The 14,390-nt window shown below is 41.9% G+C and overlaps 1 protein-coding gene across 2 annotated transcripts in view; it reads right to left on the bottom strand.

Moving 5' to 3' along the window:
- Nucleotides 1–5,857: 5,857 nt before the first annotated feature.
- Nucleotides 5,858–14,390, bottom strand: part of MEGF10 (multiple EGF like domains 10) — a 211,011-nt gene continuing 202,478 nt past the window's right edge. The window contains exon 24 of one of the 2 annotated variants that reach the window (XM_073624949.1): nucleotides 5,858–13,361. In XM_073624949.1, coding sequence (XP_073481050.1) covers nucleotides 13,201–13,361 — 161 coding nt within the window. In that variant the 3' untranslated portion in view covers nucleotides 5,858–13,200. The remainder of the gene's footprint in view (nucleotides 13,362–14,390) is intronic. The other variant, XM_073624959.1, reaches the window with a different exon arrangement.

Below are 14,390 nucleotides of genomic sequence, written 5' to 3'. Positions count from 1 at the left end.
CGTCTTTAATGCAGGGCAAAAGGGGCAGCTGCTCTGGGCCCTGTCATTGTTGAGGGGCCCAAAGCAGCTGCCGCTTAAGCCCTTGCTGCCTGCAAATTGGGAGCCCTAGTAGCACTGCGAAGCGACTGGATATAGGACGGGAGACAGGCAGCATTGCGCTGTATCATTCCCCAGCTAGCAGGGAGCGGGTGGGGCCAAGAGCTCCACCGAAGCTCTGACCCTGCCCCATGCAGACTGCATGTTAGAGACTCGGGCGGCCGCGGGGTAGAAGCTGAGATCAGAGTGGGAGGGAGTGGCAGCCGGCAGTGGTGGTGAGAGCCAGAGGCTTTGGAGCTGGGATCAGAGTGGGAGGGAGCAGGTGTCCGCAGTGCTGAGAGCCAGCGAATAGTGAGCCCAGCTGGCCAAGCCCAGGTAGGTCCTTCTCCCCAAATAGTCTGCCTGTGAGTAAATCAGAATCTGGCTATGGCTGAACTGTTTACCAATTGGAGCATTAGAGCATGAACCACCAGTGGTACTGGCACCTGTTCCACACATAGACATAGTGAAATGCAACACTGCTTGACGGGCTTCCTTTAGGCCTGGTTCTTATCTATGCGGGTTTGTGGCCCGCGTTTGCGCCGGGACAGCAGCCCATTTATTTGAATGGGCTGCCATGCCTGCATTTCCTGCAGAGAAAAGGTCCATGCAGCATTTTAAAAATGCAGCGGCCTTGAAATTGCATGGCGCTTTTTGCACCATGCAATTATCCTGAAAGTCCCGCACCCACAGATGCCTGGGGTGCCATTAGAAAGGAATGGCAGTCCCACTTGTTTTTTAAACAGCAGTGTGTGCAGGAATTGCAGCAATTCCCGCACCCTGCGTCAAAACACGTGAAACTACTATTCATTCTTAATGGCACCTCCACACATCTAAAACTGCAGCGCAGGTGTGGGCACTGCTGGAAATCGCAAAGTGGAAAAGCTGCTGCGTTTTTCTGCGGAAAATGCAGGCACAGCAGCCCATTCAAATGAATGGGCTGCCATGCCTGCACAAACATGCGCTGCAAACCTGCATAGATTTGACCCAGGCCTAAAGCGTTAGTAAAGTCATTTTTTTTAATGAAAAAGCTGAACCCCCTGCAGGTTTAACCACTTGCCTACCGGCACTTTCACCCCCTTCCTGTCCAGGCCAATTTTCAGTTTTCAGTGCTGTCACACTTTGAATGACAATTGTACGGTCATGTAACACTGTACCTAAATGAAATTTTTATCTGCAAACAGGTATTTTTTCTCGTTCACTGATGTGCGCTGATGAGGCTGCATTGATAGGCTGCACTGATGGGCACTGATAGGTGGCACTAATGGGCAGGGCTGTCTTAATGAGTGGGCACACCTGGGCCCTGCACTTTCCCCAAAGCAGCTGGTCCTTGAGCCCACGCTGCCCCAAAATTGGGAGCCCCATGATGGCACTGACAGTGATGAATACACAGGGGAGGCAGGCTGGCAGCAGTGCGCCGTGCTGTGCAGAACAATAGCTTTTTTTTACAGCTAGCAGGGAGGAGCAGGGCCGGAGTGCCAGTGATGCTCTGACCCCGCCCCATGCAAAAGGGGATGTTCCGCTTGTCTGCCTCCTACCAACTTGCTGTCTGTTTACCGTCACTGTCTCCATTGTAGAAGCCCCAAAGCATTACTTTGCCCAGGGGCCCATGATGCTATTAAGACGGCCCTGCTGATGGGCCGCACTGATGGGCACTGAGTGGCGGCACTGATGATGAGGCATTGATAGGCAGCCACTGTACTACTATGGGTAGGTGATTAGGCTTTTTTTTACACGCTATGATTGCTTAGAATGATTGCTTGGGGTGCCCAAAAAAATGTTTGCCCAGGGTCCAATCAATATTAAAGACGGCACTGGGCACTCTGCAACTTTACCAGACACCCTCTGAACCACTCTTTTAAACAGAATTAATCGCCTAAAATAAGAAGGCAAAGCAATGTTCCCAGTTCCTCCACCAAAGAGTTTATGTATGCTCAGTGATCCAACTATGCTTGTTTATAGAAAACTCTGTCATAGAATAGCTTTTTCAGAGGTTAGATCAAACCTACACATCTAACGACCATCTAAAGCAGGGGTCTCCAAACTTTCTAAACAAAGGGCCAGTTTACTGTTCTTCAGACTTTAGGGGAGCCGGACTGTGGCCACTGGGAGAAGAAAATGTTCTGGCGTCATTTGGAGTAAACAATGCCCTGGCATTGGTATTAGGAGGGGTAATAGTGCCTCATCATTGGTGTCAATGGGAGTAATACTGCCCCATCATTGATGTCAGTGAGATGGCTAGTACCCCACTGTTGGTGTCAGTGGCAAGAACTATGCCCCACTGTTGGTGACAGTGGGGGGAATAAGGTCCCAAGGGCTGTATAACAGCAAGCAAAGGGCTGCAGTTTGGAGGCCACTGATCTAAGGTATGCAGGAAGCTTTAATATAACATGGCTGAAGATACAAAACAGCAGATGGTAATTATCTTTGTAGTAAATATAAACACAATATCAAATACACTGAATAGAACATCTTCTGTTTTTGAATAGTATAAGTAATGCTTTTAGAAATATGAATTTAAAATGGTAATAAACCCAAAACAAGCATTTATTATAGTGCAGCTTACCAATTCTTAAATGTAATGGCTGAATTAATTTTCCTTTTCGGGTTTTCCTACCTTTATTTCTACCTGGTGATCCAAGCAGAAAGACAAGTGAGCGCTGCATCTTTGGTGACAAGTAACAAGCTGCATCTTGGTGACAAGTAGAAAGCTGCATCTTAGTGACAAGTGAGCGCTGCATCTTTGGTGACAAGTAACAAGATGCATCTGGTGACAAGTGACGTTGCATCTCTGGTGACAAGTAGCAAGCTGCATCTTTCTTTCTCTCCTTCTCTTTTTCCCTCCATTCCTCTCTTCCTTCTCCCTCCATCCCTCTTTCATCTCAGACTCTAACCACACCCCCTTTAAGCCACGCCCAATAGTTTAAACCACGCCTATTTTTGTGCCGCGAGCACGCTGTGCTTTTTCCTCCCCCGCTATGTTACGCCTACAAATGAATGCCCCACCCCTTATTTATAATCAGACACCGCCTACAGACAAAAAAGTGTCCCTATATATTTTTGGACAATGTTGGCAACTATGTAATTAGCTGTAGCCAATCACAGATCACTAGTAATCACAGTGGATAGAAAAGTAACCCATTAATGACAGTACAAAACTATGCTTTTACAATGATCATAATTGTAACAGCAATCAAAATGTAAAAAAAAATCCCTGTGGTGACACTGAACTACTAAGATAAAAGTATGTAAAAAAAACAAAAAGAAATGTTAAAAAATATTTAAAAAATGTTTACTAAAATTGAATAAAAAATGATTAATTATTGTTATTATTTTTTTAACATACTGTTACCAGTGTCCCCGATCACCACCACCGCAGTCATATGATGACCCTGCACTGGTGACTCAGACTGTCTACTTTCCAAAAGTAGATAATTTGGGGGGTATTTGTACTGTCCTGGCATTCTAAGCGCCTCAAGAAATTAGATAGGCCGTCAATACCTCAGATTTGATCAATTTTTAAATACTGTATATACAGTATCTTACAAAAGTGAGTACACCCCTCACATTTTTGTAAATATTTTATTATATCTTTTCATGTGACAACACTGAAGAAATGACACTTTGCTACAATGTAAAGTAGTGAGTGTACAGCTTGTTTAACGGTGTAAATTTGCTGCCCCCTCAAAATAACTTAATACACAGCCATTAATGTCTAAACCACTGGCAACAAAAGTGAGTACATCCCTAATTGAAAATGTCCAAATTGGGTCCAATGTGTCAATATTTTGTGTGGCCACCATTATTTTCCAGCACTGCCTTAACCCTCTTTGACATGGCGTTCACCAGAGCTTCACCGGTGCCACTGGAATCCTCTTCTACTCTTCCATGACGACATCACGGAGCTGGTGGATGTTAGAGACCTTGCGCTCCTCCACCTTCTGTTTGAGGATGCCCCACAGATGCTCAATAGGGTTTAGGTCTGGAGACATGCTTGGCCAGTCCATCACCTTTACCCTCAGCTTCTTTAGCAAGGCAGTATAATCGAGAGGGGGGAGTTTGGGACTTTAAATGAGGCACATTATATGTACCTCCATCCCGGGTACGAGTATGTAAACAGAAAAGGGAATGTGGGACTATAAATGAGGCAATTGACTTGTGGAGGTAGAATGGTTGGTAAACATTATTTATTTGTAACAATAATATAAAACAGATAAAAAAAGTATTTTCATATATCTGCACATACACATGGCATAAACATGATGGATACATATATGTAAACTTGGCAGCACATAAGAGATAGTAGATATTAATAAAATATTATACAAGGTATTTCCTATTAGCAGGCATTGGTAAACCATATGCAAAAGAGCTGCTGTAAGATAAATGCACATACACATGAGTGGTTACATACTACTCAATGAATTTTGAATGTATAAAAGATTTATATGGGCCAGTGAATAGGTAGTGAGCCAGTCTTGACTGAGCATGCCATGGAAACTCGACGCGTTTCATGGCTATCTGCCATTCATCAGGAGCTGAATACAGAAGTAAACTGTAAATACAAATGGATATGTATTAATACTTTAGCAAGGCAGTGGTTGTCTTGGAGGTGTGTTTGGGGTCGGTAGCTCACCAGTGCCGGCAGAACTCATGCAGCCCCAGACCATGACACTTCCACCACCATACTTGACTGTAGGCAAGACACACTTGTCTTTGTACTGTACTCCTCACCTGGTTGCCGCCACACACACTTGACACCATCTGAACCAAATAAGTTTATCTTGCTCTCATCAGACCACAGGACATGGTTTCAGTAATCCATGTCCTTAGTCTGCTTGTCTTCAGCAAACTGTTTGTGGGCTTTCTTGTGCATCATCTTTAGAAGAGGTTTCCTTCTGGGATGACAGCCATGCAAACCAATTTGATGCAGTGTGCAGAGTATGGTCTGAGCACTGACAGGCTGACCCCCCCACCCCTTCAACCTCTGCAGCAATGCTGACAGCACTCATATGTATTTCCCAAAAACTATCTCTGGATATGATGCTGAGCTTGTGCACTCAACTCCTTTGGTCGACCATGACGAGGCCTGTTCTGAGTGGAACCTGTCCTGTTAAACCGCTGTATGGTCTTGGCCACCATGCTGCAGCTCAGTTTCAGGGTCTTGGCAATCTTCTTATAGCCTAGGCCACCTTTATGTAGAGCAGAAATTCTTTTTTTTCAGATCCTCAGAGAGTTCTTTGCCATGAGGTGCCATGTTGAATTTCCAGTGACCAATATGAGAGAGTGAGAGCGATAACACCAAATTTAACACACCTGCTCCCCATTCACACCTGATACCTTGTAATACTAATGAGTCACATGACACGGGGATGGAAAATGGCTAACTGGGCCCAATTTGGACCCTTTCACTTAAGGGTGTACTCACTTTTGTAGCCAGCGGTTTAGACATTAATGGCTGTGTGTTGAGTTATTTTGAGGGGACAGCAAATTTACACTGTTGTACAAGCTGTACACTCACTAATTTACATTGTAGCAAAGTGTCATTTCTTTAGTGTTATCACACGAAAAGATATAATGAAATATTTACAAAAATGTGAGGGCTGTACTCACTTTTGTTAGATACTGTAGCTCAGTGCTGAATAGCAAAAAGATGCCCTGGTCATGAAGGGGGTAAAACTTGCCAGAGCCGAAGTTGTTAAAAAAGATGACACCAGATGGGACTGCATGCAGTTAAATGTAATCAATCATAGCAAGAATGCTACATGGACAATTTTACAGCTTTAGTTTAACAATATATATTTTATTGTGGTAAAGAAATACAAAAATATCTTAATAAAGAGTTGAAAAAAGATTTTTTTGCTGAACAAGAGCATCAAAACAATGGTATCACACTTCCTCAAACCGGCTGAAGCACAAGTAGTGTCCTCCATCTTGTAACATATTAATTGCTGTATATACACGCAATGAGCTACACAAAGCTAACACAGAAAAACACTCTTGTACAATAATATCATTCCACATGAACTATACAATAAAATCACAGGTATGGCTTCACCGTATTATTATGTTGAAAGCAGAAGGCTGCATAAACACAGGTCGGTATTTATTAAGGCTTGACGTGTAGCACAAGCATACGGTACAGTCTTATTGCTGTGTTACAACACAGTGCCATAGTGTGTAGCACTGGACTAACGGGGGCTCTATAAGCCATAACACCGTGCAATGGGCCGAAAAAAAAAAGACTGCAAAGAAATACGTTTGTCTGCTACATTATCATGAAATTCCCAAAAGGAATTTTATCACTTTTTAACTTACAAATTTCATATACAAAATACAACTTTATTTTACAACAGAAGTATGAAGAAGAACAGAAAACACAAGAGGAATGGAGGAGTTGACACAGATGAACCGAGTCGACATCTCATGGCAGCAGCCATTTTGTTGGCTGATCAGAATTCATGTAGTGGCTTCTCCTAAATTTGTATTTGAAAGCTGTCGGCTTGTACTACCATGATTGCCACTACTGCTCACTGCTCATGGTTGCTTCCATGGTCTGCAAGCAGTTGAAATACTTTATAAAGAGTGAAATCACTGACTAGGGCTCATTCACATCACCAAAGTGTTATTTCCACATGTTACCTATGAGGTAAAACTTTCTAAATGTGTGGACCAATGAATTCTTGATGTGTTTGATGTGATGTGAGCATTACCATTAAATAAATACAGCAAATATTTTTATGCGTTTGGGGCTAGGGGAAGAAAAGCACCTTCTAGTCACAATAGAAAAAATAAGCCTTAAAATGTATAAATCACGGGAGCCTTATATGCCTTGGGCTTTGTTTTTTTATCCAGGCATGTATGTATTGCATTAAGCCACATTGCATCCAAAATTCACTGTCCCACCAAGAACTTGATGTTTTAGGAACACTGTTTTGTGACATATTTGAAAGTGCATCCGGTATTCCCAATATCTACACTTGTGGACTTTTTTTTTGTTTTGGGTTTGCATATTTTAACATGATGATGTCATCCCACTAGCATACCACTTCATCCACCACAATGTAACCGTCTCTCCTCTCAGTTCCTTTGAGGCACTCCTTCCAGGGACTACTACTCCCAGCATCCAATACCTTGGCTTTCTTACCCGCAGTCCCTAAAAGGCAGGCAACCACTCAGAAGCTGTTTTCCAAAGAAGTTCCCAGTTCCTGCCATCCACCATCTTCAATACTCTGCAACAAGAACTTCCACCTTCAAGTTCTTTTCTACCAGCTCTCTGCATTCTGATAAAGCTTCATGTACACTTGGCCGGTGGTCAAAACGTTCCTATCCTGAGCGTGATTCTTCTGCATTCAGGAGAGGGAGCTTGAACCTCGCCTAACCACAGCAGCTCCTAAACTCTGCTAAAAGCCTATGTGTACATAGACACATAGGGGTTGATTTACTAAAGGCAAATTGACTGTGCACTTTGCAAAGTGCAGTTGCACTCTGCAAAAGCAAAGAACTTCAGAACTTAGTAAATGAGCAAAAGCTCTGCTGACTTCCATTGTCCAATCATGTGCAAGCAAAAATGCTGTTTTTTTTTATTTTCCTTGCATGTGATTTGGCATTCTTTGCAAAGTGAAGCCTAACCTCATTTACTAAGCTCTGGAGCAATTGCACTTGCAGAGTGCAACTGCACTTTGCAAAGTGCACAGTCAAATTGTCTTTAGTAAATCAACCCCATAGGGTTTTAAGGAGTTGAGTTTAGGAGCTTTGGCAAAAAAACGTCAAAAATCAAGTTTAGGAGCTGCTAGTGTACATGTAGCCTAATGCCCCGTACACACGATCGGAAATTTCGACAACAAAACCGTGGATTTTTTTCCAACGGATGTTGGCTCAAACTTGTCTTGCATACACACGGTCACACAAATGTTGTCGGAAATTCCGAACGTCAAGAGCGCGGTGACGTACAACACGTATGACGAGCCGAGAAAAATGAAGTTCAATAGCCAGTGCGACTCTTCTGCTTGATTCCGAGCATGGAATTTTGTGCATCGGAATTGTCTACACACGCACGGAATTTAATTTGAGATCCAGCTCTCAAATTTTTGTTTTCGGAAACACATGGTCGGAAATTCTGACAACAAATTCCAACAACAAATCAAACATTTGTTGTCGGAAATTCCAAACCGTGTGTACGGGGCATAAGGCTGGGTTCACACATGTCTGGCTGCGGTTTACAGCCTGGAGTCAGGTGTGTTTCTGTCCACCAGTTCAGGTGCAATTCAGGGTCAAATTTTGCCCGGAATTCGCACCTGAACCGGACCCAAAAATGCACAGGACCCTTTTTCAAACCTTACTGCAGCCGTCCCGGACATGTGTGAACCAGCTTCATTGAAAGCCGTTAAAAAGGCACCCAATTTGCATATATGTGAACCCAGCCTTAGTGTATCATCATAGTCTGGATTTTTATGCAGACAGTAAAAATGAAGTGCTCACAGTTGTGTGTTGAACAGTGGCACGGTCGAAGCGATGTCACGTGGGTGGGACTGCCACAGAACAAGCAGCGCTCTCCATACTCCATACTATGCTCCGACAACTACTGATGTTGCACTGTACTCCAAAAAGGCCGCTCTCCATCCCAGCTGCACACAGCCAACACAAAAACACACTGCGCATGCACAACCACCCCCCAGCTGTTAGAAGGTAAGTGATTGGCCACACATGTTCAGAGCACATTCCATGCCAACCAGGGGCAATCAGAGCAAGGGGTCAGAGAATGGGTGAAGAGCGATATGCCTATTCTACATAATGCGTAGCAGTGAAGGGGAAATCGCAGTTTAGCATCCTCACCCTGGGCAGAATCAGACATGTTGTGTTATGTTTCACTAACAAAGTATGAAAGCACTTTGTACCACACCACAATAACCTAAATGTCTGTATTCACTGTCTGACTTGTATCAGACTGACTCCAGTATCACTTGTTGGAATAGTTTACTATGGAACAACTTCCTTTAAATCACTCAATTGTCTACTTACAAACAGCAACAACTAAAACAACAAACACATAATACTAAAATGAATTCTAAAAACAAAATGAAAAAGGATAATAACAATGTAAGAGCTATGCAAAAGACCTGCTTAAGCATAAAGCATAAAGTCTCTAACTATAAAAGAAAAAAAAACACAATAAAAAAGGTGCCTTTAACAAATATGCACAAAAATTGTTCAGCTTTCAAACATTAAAAACATTAAATCTACATGGCACTGTTAATTCCCTATATTACAGCTTGAATGCTCACTTGTCTAATGGACTATTATTAATAACACTGCTAATGTACAGCATTCAGCAATATCCTGACACAGACACGGAAATAATGAGAAAATAAGCAAAAGCGATTGCTGATATGTACCTTGCATCAGAGCACAAGAGATCATTCAAACCTATGCAGTTTTGGCATTCTGAATGTGGGGATAATCCCCCCCTTACCACAGATGTACCATGTGCGGTTTGCTGCAATAACACTATCAGTAAACAGTTAACTCTGGTTCTCACTAGAACATGGTGCCGGAAACCCGAGATCCATGGGCATTTCTCGCACCGCTTGCAAAATGCACTGCCCTTGCAATCTGCAACGGGTGTCAGTTCAGTGTTAACAACACCCCAAACACAGATTGCAAATGCACGCAGTGTGTTTGCCTGCACCGGATCGCATAGTATAAATGTACCACGTGATCAGGTTGCTGTGTGTTTCCAAAAGTAGTGCAGGTACTACTTTGGTGCAATGCTGTTCGATTTCAGCCCTTTCAAAATCAATGGGGTCAAATCGCACTGCACTGAATCGCACGTGAATGCAGTGTACATTCCTGTGTGATTCATAGAGGGAACCTAACCTTAGACTTATTACCAACTTGTGATAAACGTGGGGATATATTTAATTAAAAATAATCTTGCAAGTATTCACTTATATAACAATATAATCTGATTGAATACTCTAGTCTGAGCTCTCCATAATGTTAGAGGGGGGCACAACACTTTGGGCCCAACATTCGTGGGACTGCGGCTACCCCCTTGTCCCCTCTTTTTGCCCCTAGGTTTAGTTTATTTTTAAATATTGGTGCGTGACCATTTTTGGGTGTACTGCCCCTTTAAGAATTTGAAAGAACTTGCCTGAGGTTAATATCAGACAATGGGAATACTTGGAAACTTCTGGGATGATACATAAGGAGTGGATGGATCAGGTCCTTTCCACATTGAACCACCTATTGCAAAAGAGTTACCTCCTACCCGTGGCTGGTACTTTATGTGGTTATCTGCCACCCTGGATCCAGGGGGGGCATTGTGGTATTTTCAATAAAATTCGCTCAAGTTCTAATAACTGAGCACAAATAGTTATGATATTGTAAGTATTTTTTTATTTCAATAAATAAGAGATTTATTGGTATTATTATTTGTCTGAATATTTGGAAAACCAATAGCGTGTCACAGCCATTTTCATGCTATTAATCTTGTTCTGGTTTGTAATTATTTGCCTATAATGATTGTGTATTACTCTCGGGGATTGCAACCTGCAGTCTTATGTTCATTTATAGCATTCCAGATTTATACTTATCTTCCAGAATTAGATTTAGGTGCAAACATTTGGAGCTGCCATATACTTTAAAATGTAGGTAGAGGTTTCCTAGTTTTGGATAGAGTGGAGAAGGATTTCTCTGTTAAATATTTTATTGCATTCTGTGTCTGTTATTATTATTATTATTATAATACAGGATATCTATAGCACCAACAGTTTGCACAGTGCTTTACAAAATAAAGAGAAACTGTACTATTACAGTACTACAGTATTTGGATGGCTCCGCTCGTGGAAACTTACAACCTAAAGAAGGGGCAAATTATACAAAAGGCAATCACTGTGAGGGAAGAGCTGTTGGAAGAAAGAGGTCCTGGACATGAGCATGGGAGTAGGTAACGAGGAGGAGAAAAACCCTCTCTTTGTACCAAACAAGAGGTTAGGGTAAATATTCCAATGGAGACATTTTTTCTGATGGCAAATATCTAGGAGGGGAATTTTCCCATCCTGTGTACTAGACAGGAGGTGAAGCGAAATCTCCCCAACTCCCCCAATACAGATAGCAGAAAATAACCTGGGGGGTTAACCCTTCCCCACTCTATTCAAATTTAACAATAAATACATTTGTCTACATACTTTGTATCTATGCAGCATTTTTTTTTTTGAGTTTGTATTTGCAAGAAGATAGTCTAATAGTTTACCGCAGAACTAATAACCACACAATACAGTAATCTTTGTGCTCCACTGATATTAGTTTCCAACTCAATGGCAGGTGAAACACTGAAGCAGGTCATACAATGCTTCAATATGCAGAACACATGCACAATATTGTGGCACCCTTAGGACAGTGTCTTTGTATAAAAATAGTTTGCCCCATTAAATCACATTACACTGACCTTGTGTAACCCATTTAACCCAAACATGTAGAAAAGCCAGCACTCCAACTTCCAAAATGACCGTTTACTGAAGTCCCAGATGTCTCCGACTGTCACCTTGAGAAGGAGGGCATGTATACTCTTCGAACATCTGTGCTAGGCCTTCAGTAAATGGACATTCTGAAACATTGTTGAAGTGCCTGGCTTTTCTCTGCATTTGCCTCCATAACCAGTCAAATGACTGTGTGCTCCAAAATAGAAAAGCCCACCAAAAAAATGACTATACTTTTAGTTGGAGCTTCGTATGAAGGACTACAACCTATGTACATCTATCACTTTTTAAATTCCTCAGGGTGGATGTAAGCTACTGACGAGATTAATGTGAATAATTAAAGTATAAGTTGTTGACATTTGTAATATATTCACCTTTTAATCTACAGTATTTCTATGCATTGTGACCATTATAAAGTTTAGAAAATGTAGCCCTTCTGCTGGGATATGCCCTGGAACCCCCAAAATACAGAAGTAGGATGTCTATTTTAATTTTTTTTATTCTTTATCGTCTAAATCAGTGGTCTCCGAACAGTGGCCCTTTGCTTGCCCTTATCTGGCCCTTGGGGCATTATTCCATCCACTGACGCCAACAGTGTAGCATCATTCCTGTAATTGACACCAATAACGGGGCACTATTCTTCCCACTGACGCCATCAAAAGGGCACAATTCCGTCCATTGACACCAACGATGGGGCACAATTTCTTCCAATGACAAAACAATGGGGCACAATTCCTTTCATTTTCACCAATGAAGGGGCACAATTCCTTCCATTGACACCAACGATGGGGCACAATTCCTTCCATTGACAACAATGATGGGGCACTAGTCTTCCCAATGACACCAAAGATACAGCATTGTTTACTCCCACTGGACACCAGGACATTTTCTACTTCCAGTGGCCCTAGTCTGGTCCCCTAAAGTCTGAAGGACAGTAAACTGCCCCTTTGTTTAAAAAGTTTGTAGACCCTTTGTCTAAATGGTCAGTTTTTATTTATTATGATATTTATCGTTAATCTCTCAGTGTACCCGAAAACCCACCCCTTTGAAATAATGCATCAATACACTTTTAAAACAGAGAAGGAAAATAAGACCTCATGACGATTACAATGGCTACATTATTTATCATTGAATAAATCATTTCAGATGCGTATTTATACACACATACGCACACATCAACATTCACACAAGTAGTGGTTTACATTGTGATTTATAGTTAACACTTTTAGCACACTCTCTTAGAAAAGCTCACTGACTTATTTACCCGCTGTAGGACACAAGTGGGTCAGTGCAAATCTCTGAAAATGAAGTATAGGCTGAGCATTGAGAGGACAAGGAATGACGCATCTATTGCTTCCATCTGCAAAAATCTGTTAGTGGTATATACAATTTTTCACTAACTGGAAATATCCTGACAAATGTCATAGAGCATAGAATGAGAAAGAGAGTTCAATCCACAGCCCTTGAATCTCAGCGGAAGGAAGAATGTTCTCCATACTGCCCCCTTATTATCAAGTCTTAGTCTATTGCTTGGCCATGTTTCCACTTCATGCAGATGACAGTAGTCACGCAGGGCATCAGTCCCAAGAATCTGCTGCTCAAATAGAATTCCACCTGTACACTGCTGTTTGAATGATTGTTGCTGTCATTCACTGCTTGTGTCTTGCTTAGTAGGTAACGTGCTGTCCCGGACAGGGAGAAGGTCATAGTGGCATGGAATGTGGCTGTTCTTTGGAAGGTCATAGAGATCTTGGCTGACTTTACAGTTGTTGTTGAAGCCTCCTTGGGCTGCATTGCCTGTGGGTTCTGTTGTAAGACAAAAAAATGCAGTACTGCTATTATTAAAAATATGCGGCTAAGGTACATGTAATGTTTTTAAAACACTGCACTTGAAGAAGCTTTACCAGTGTAAATTTAGGTTTTCTATGACAAATGCATATAGTATATTACCATATATAAAATTCAGAAAACCATTGCTCACGGTCACCACAGAAGACACAAGGGCATTCCAAACAACTGTATTCTTCACATGCAGACAGGGTTCTTTACTGTAAGAGCTGTGAAAATGTGTAATAATCTTCTGTGGGAACTGGTTTTAGCAGACTCAGAATTTTTGGACAAATTATAAATGGCTGCTAAAATTTACAGGAAATCACATCAATTAGGGTAAAGTGACAGGCACCCCGACCCTCTATACTTACCTTATCAGCAATCCCTCCCCACTCTTTCCTTCTCCGCAGGCAGCACTGAATTGATATGGCAACCTGGGGGAGTGGAAAAGTCAAGGCCTTGGTCGTACAGGGGAGACATGCCAAGTATTGTGTTCAGCTACTGAGAAGGAAGGAATAGCAGGAGAGTCCCTGTAGGGTGAGTACAAGTGGATTGAGGCCTTTGTAGACAGACTGGGGTTGAATAACTAAAGGCAAATAGACTGTTCATTTTACATGGGAAGTTGCACTTTGCAGGGGAATTTTCCCTAAAGCTTACTGAATGAGGTGAAGCTCTGCTAAATTCCACCATCCAATCATGGTGCAAGCAAAAATTATGTTTTTTTTTGTTTTTTGTTTTTTGTTTTAAATTTTCCTTGGAAGTAATTGGGTATTTTTTGCAAAGTTAAATCATTCATTGAACTCTGGGGAAAATTCCCACTTTCTTTACGAAGTGAACAGCCTATTTTGCTTTAGTAAATCAGCCCTATTGCCACTTTGTCCTAGATGGGCAAGCTGATAGCGTTTCTTTGAACTAGTGTGTTCACTCACAGACATCAAGTGAGGTACAGTATACAACTCGCATTATAATCAACAATCAACCAGCAATCGACTTTTGATGTAATCC

Source organism: Aquarana catesbeiana, linkage group LG01 (assembly GCF_042186555.1).
Source record: "Aquarana catesbeiana isolate 2022-GZ linkage group LG01, ASM4218655v1, whole genome shotgun sequence".
In the NCBI taxonomy this organism is placed as follows: Eukaryota; Metazoa; Chordata; class Amphibia; order Anura; family Ranidae; genus Aquarana; species Aquarana catesbeiana.
The sequence above is the reverse complement of the archived record's forward strand: the minus strand, read 5'-3'. Positions and strand labels throughout refer to the sequence as shown.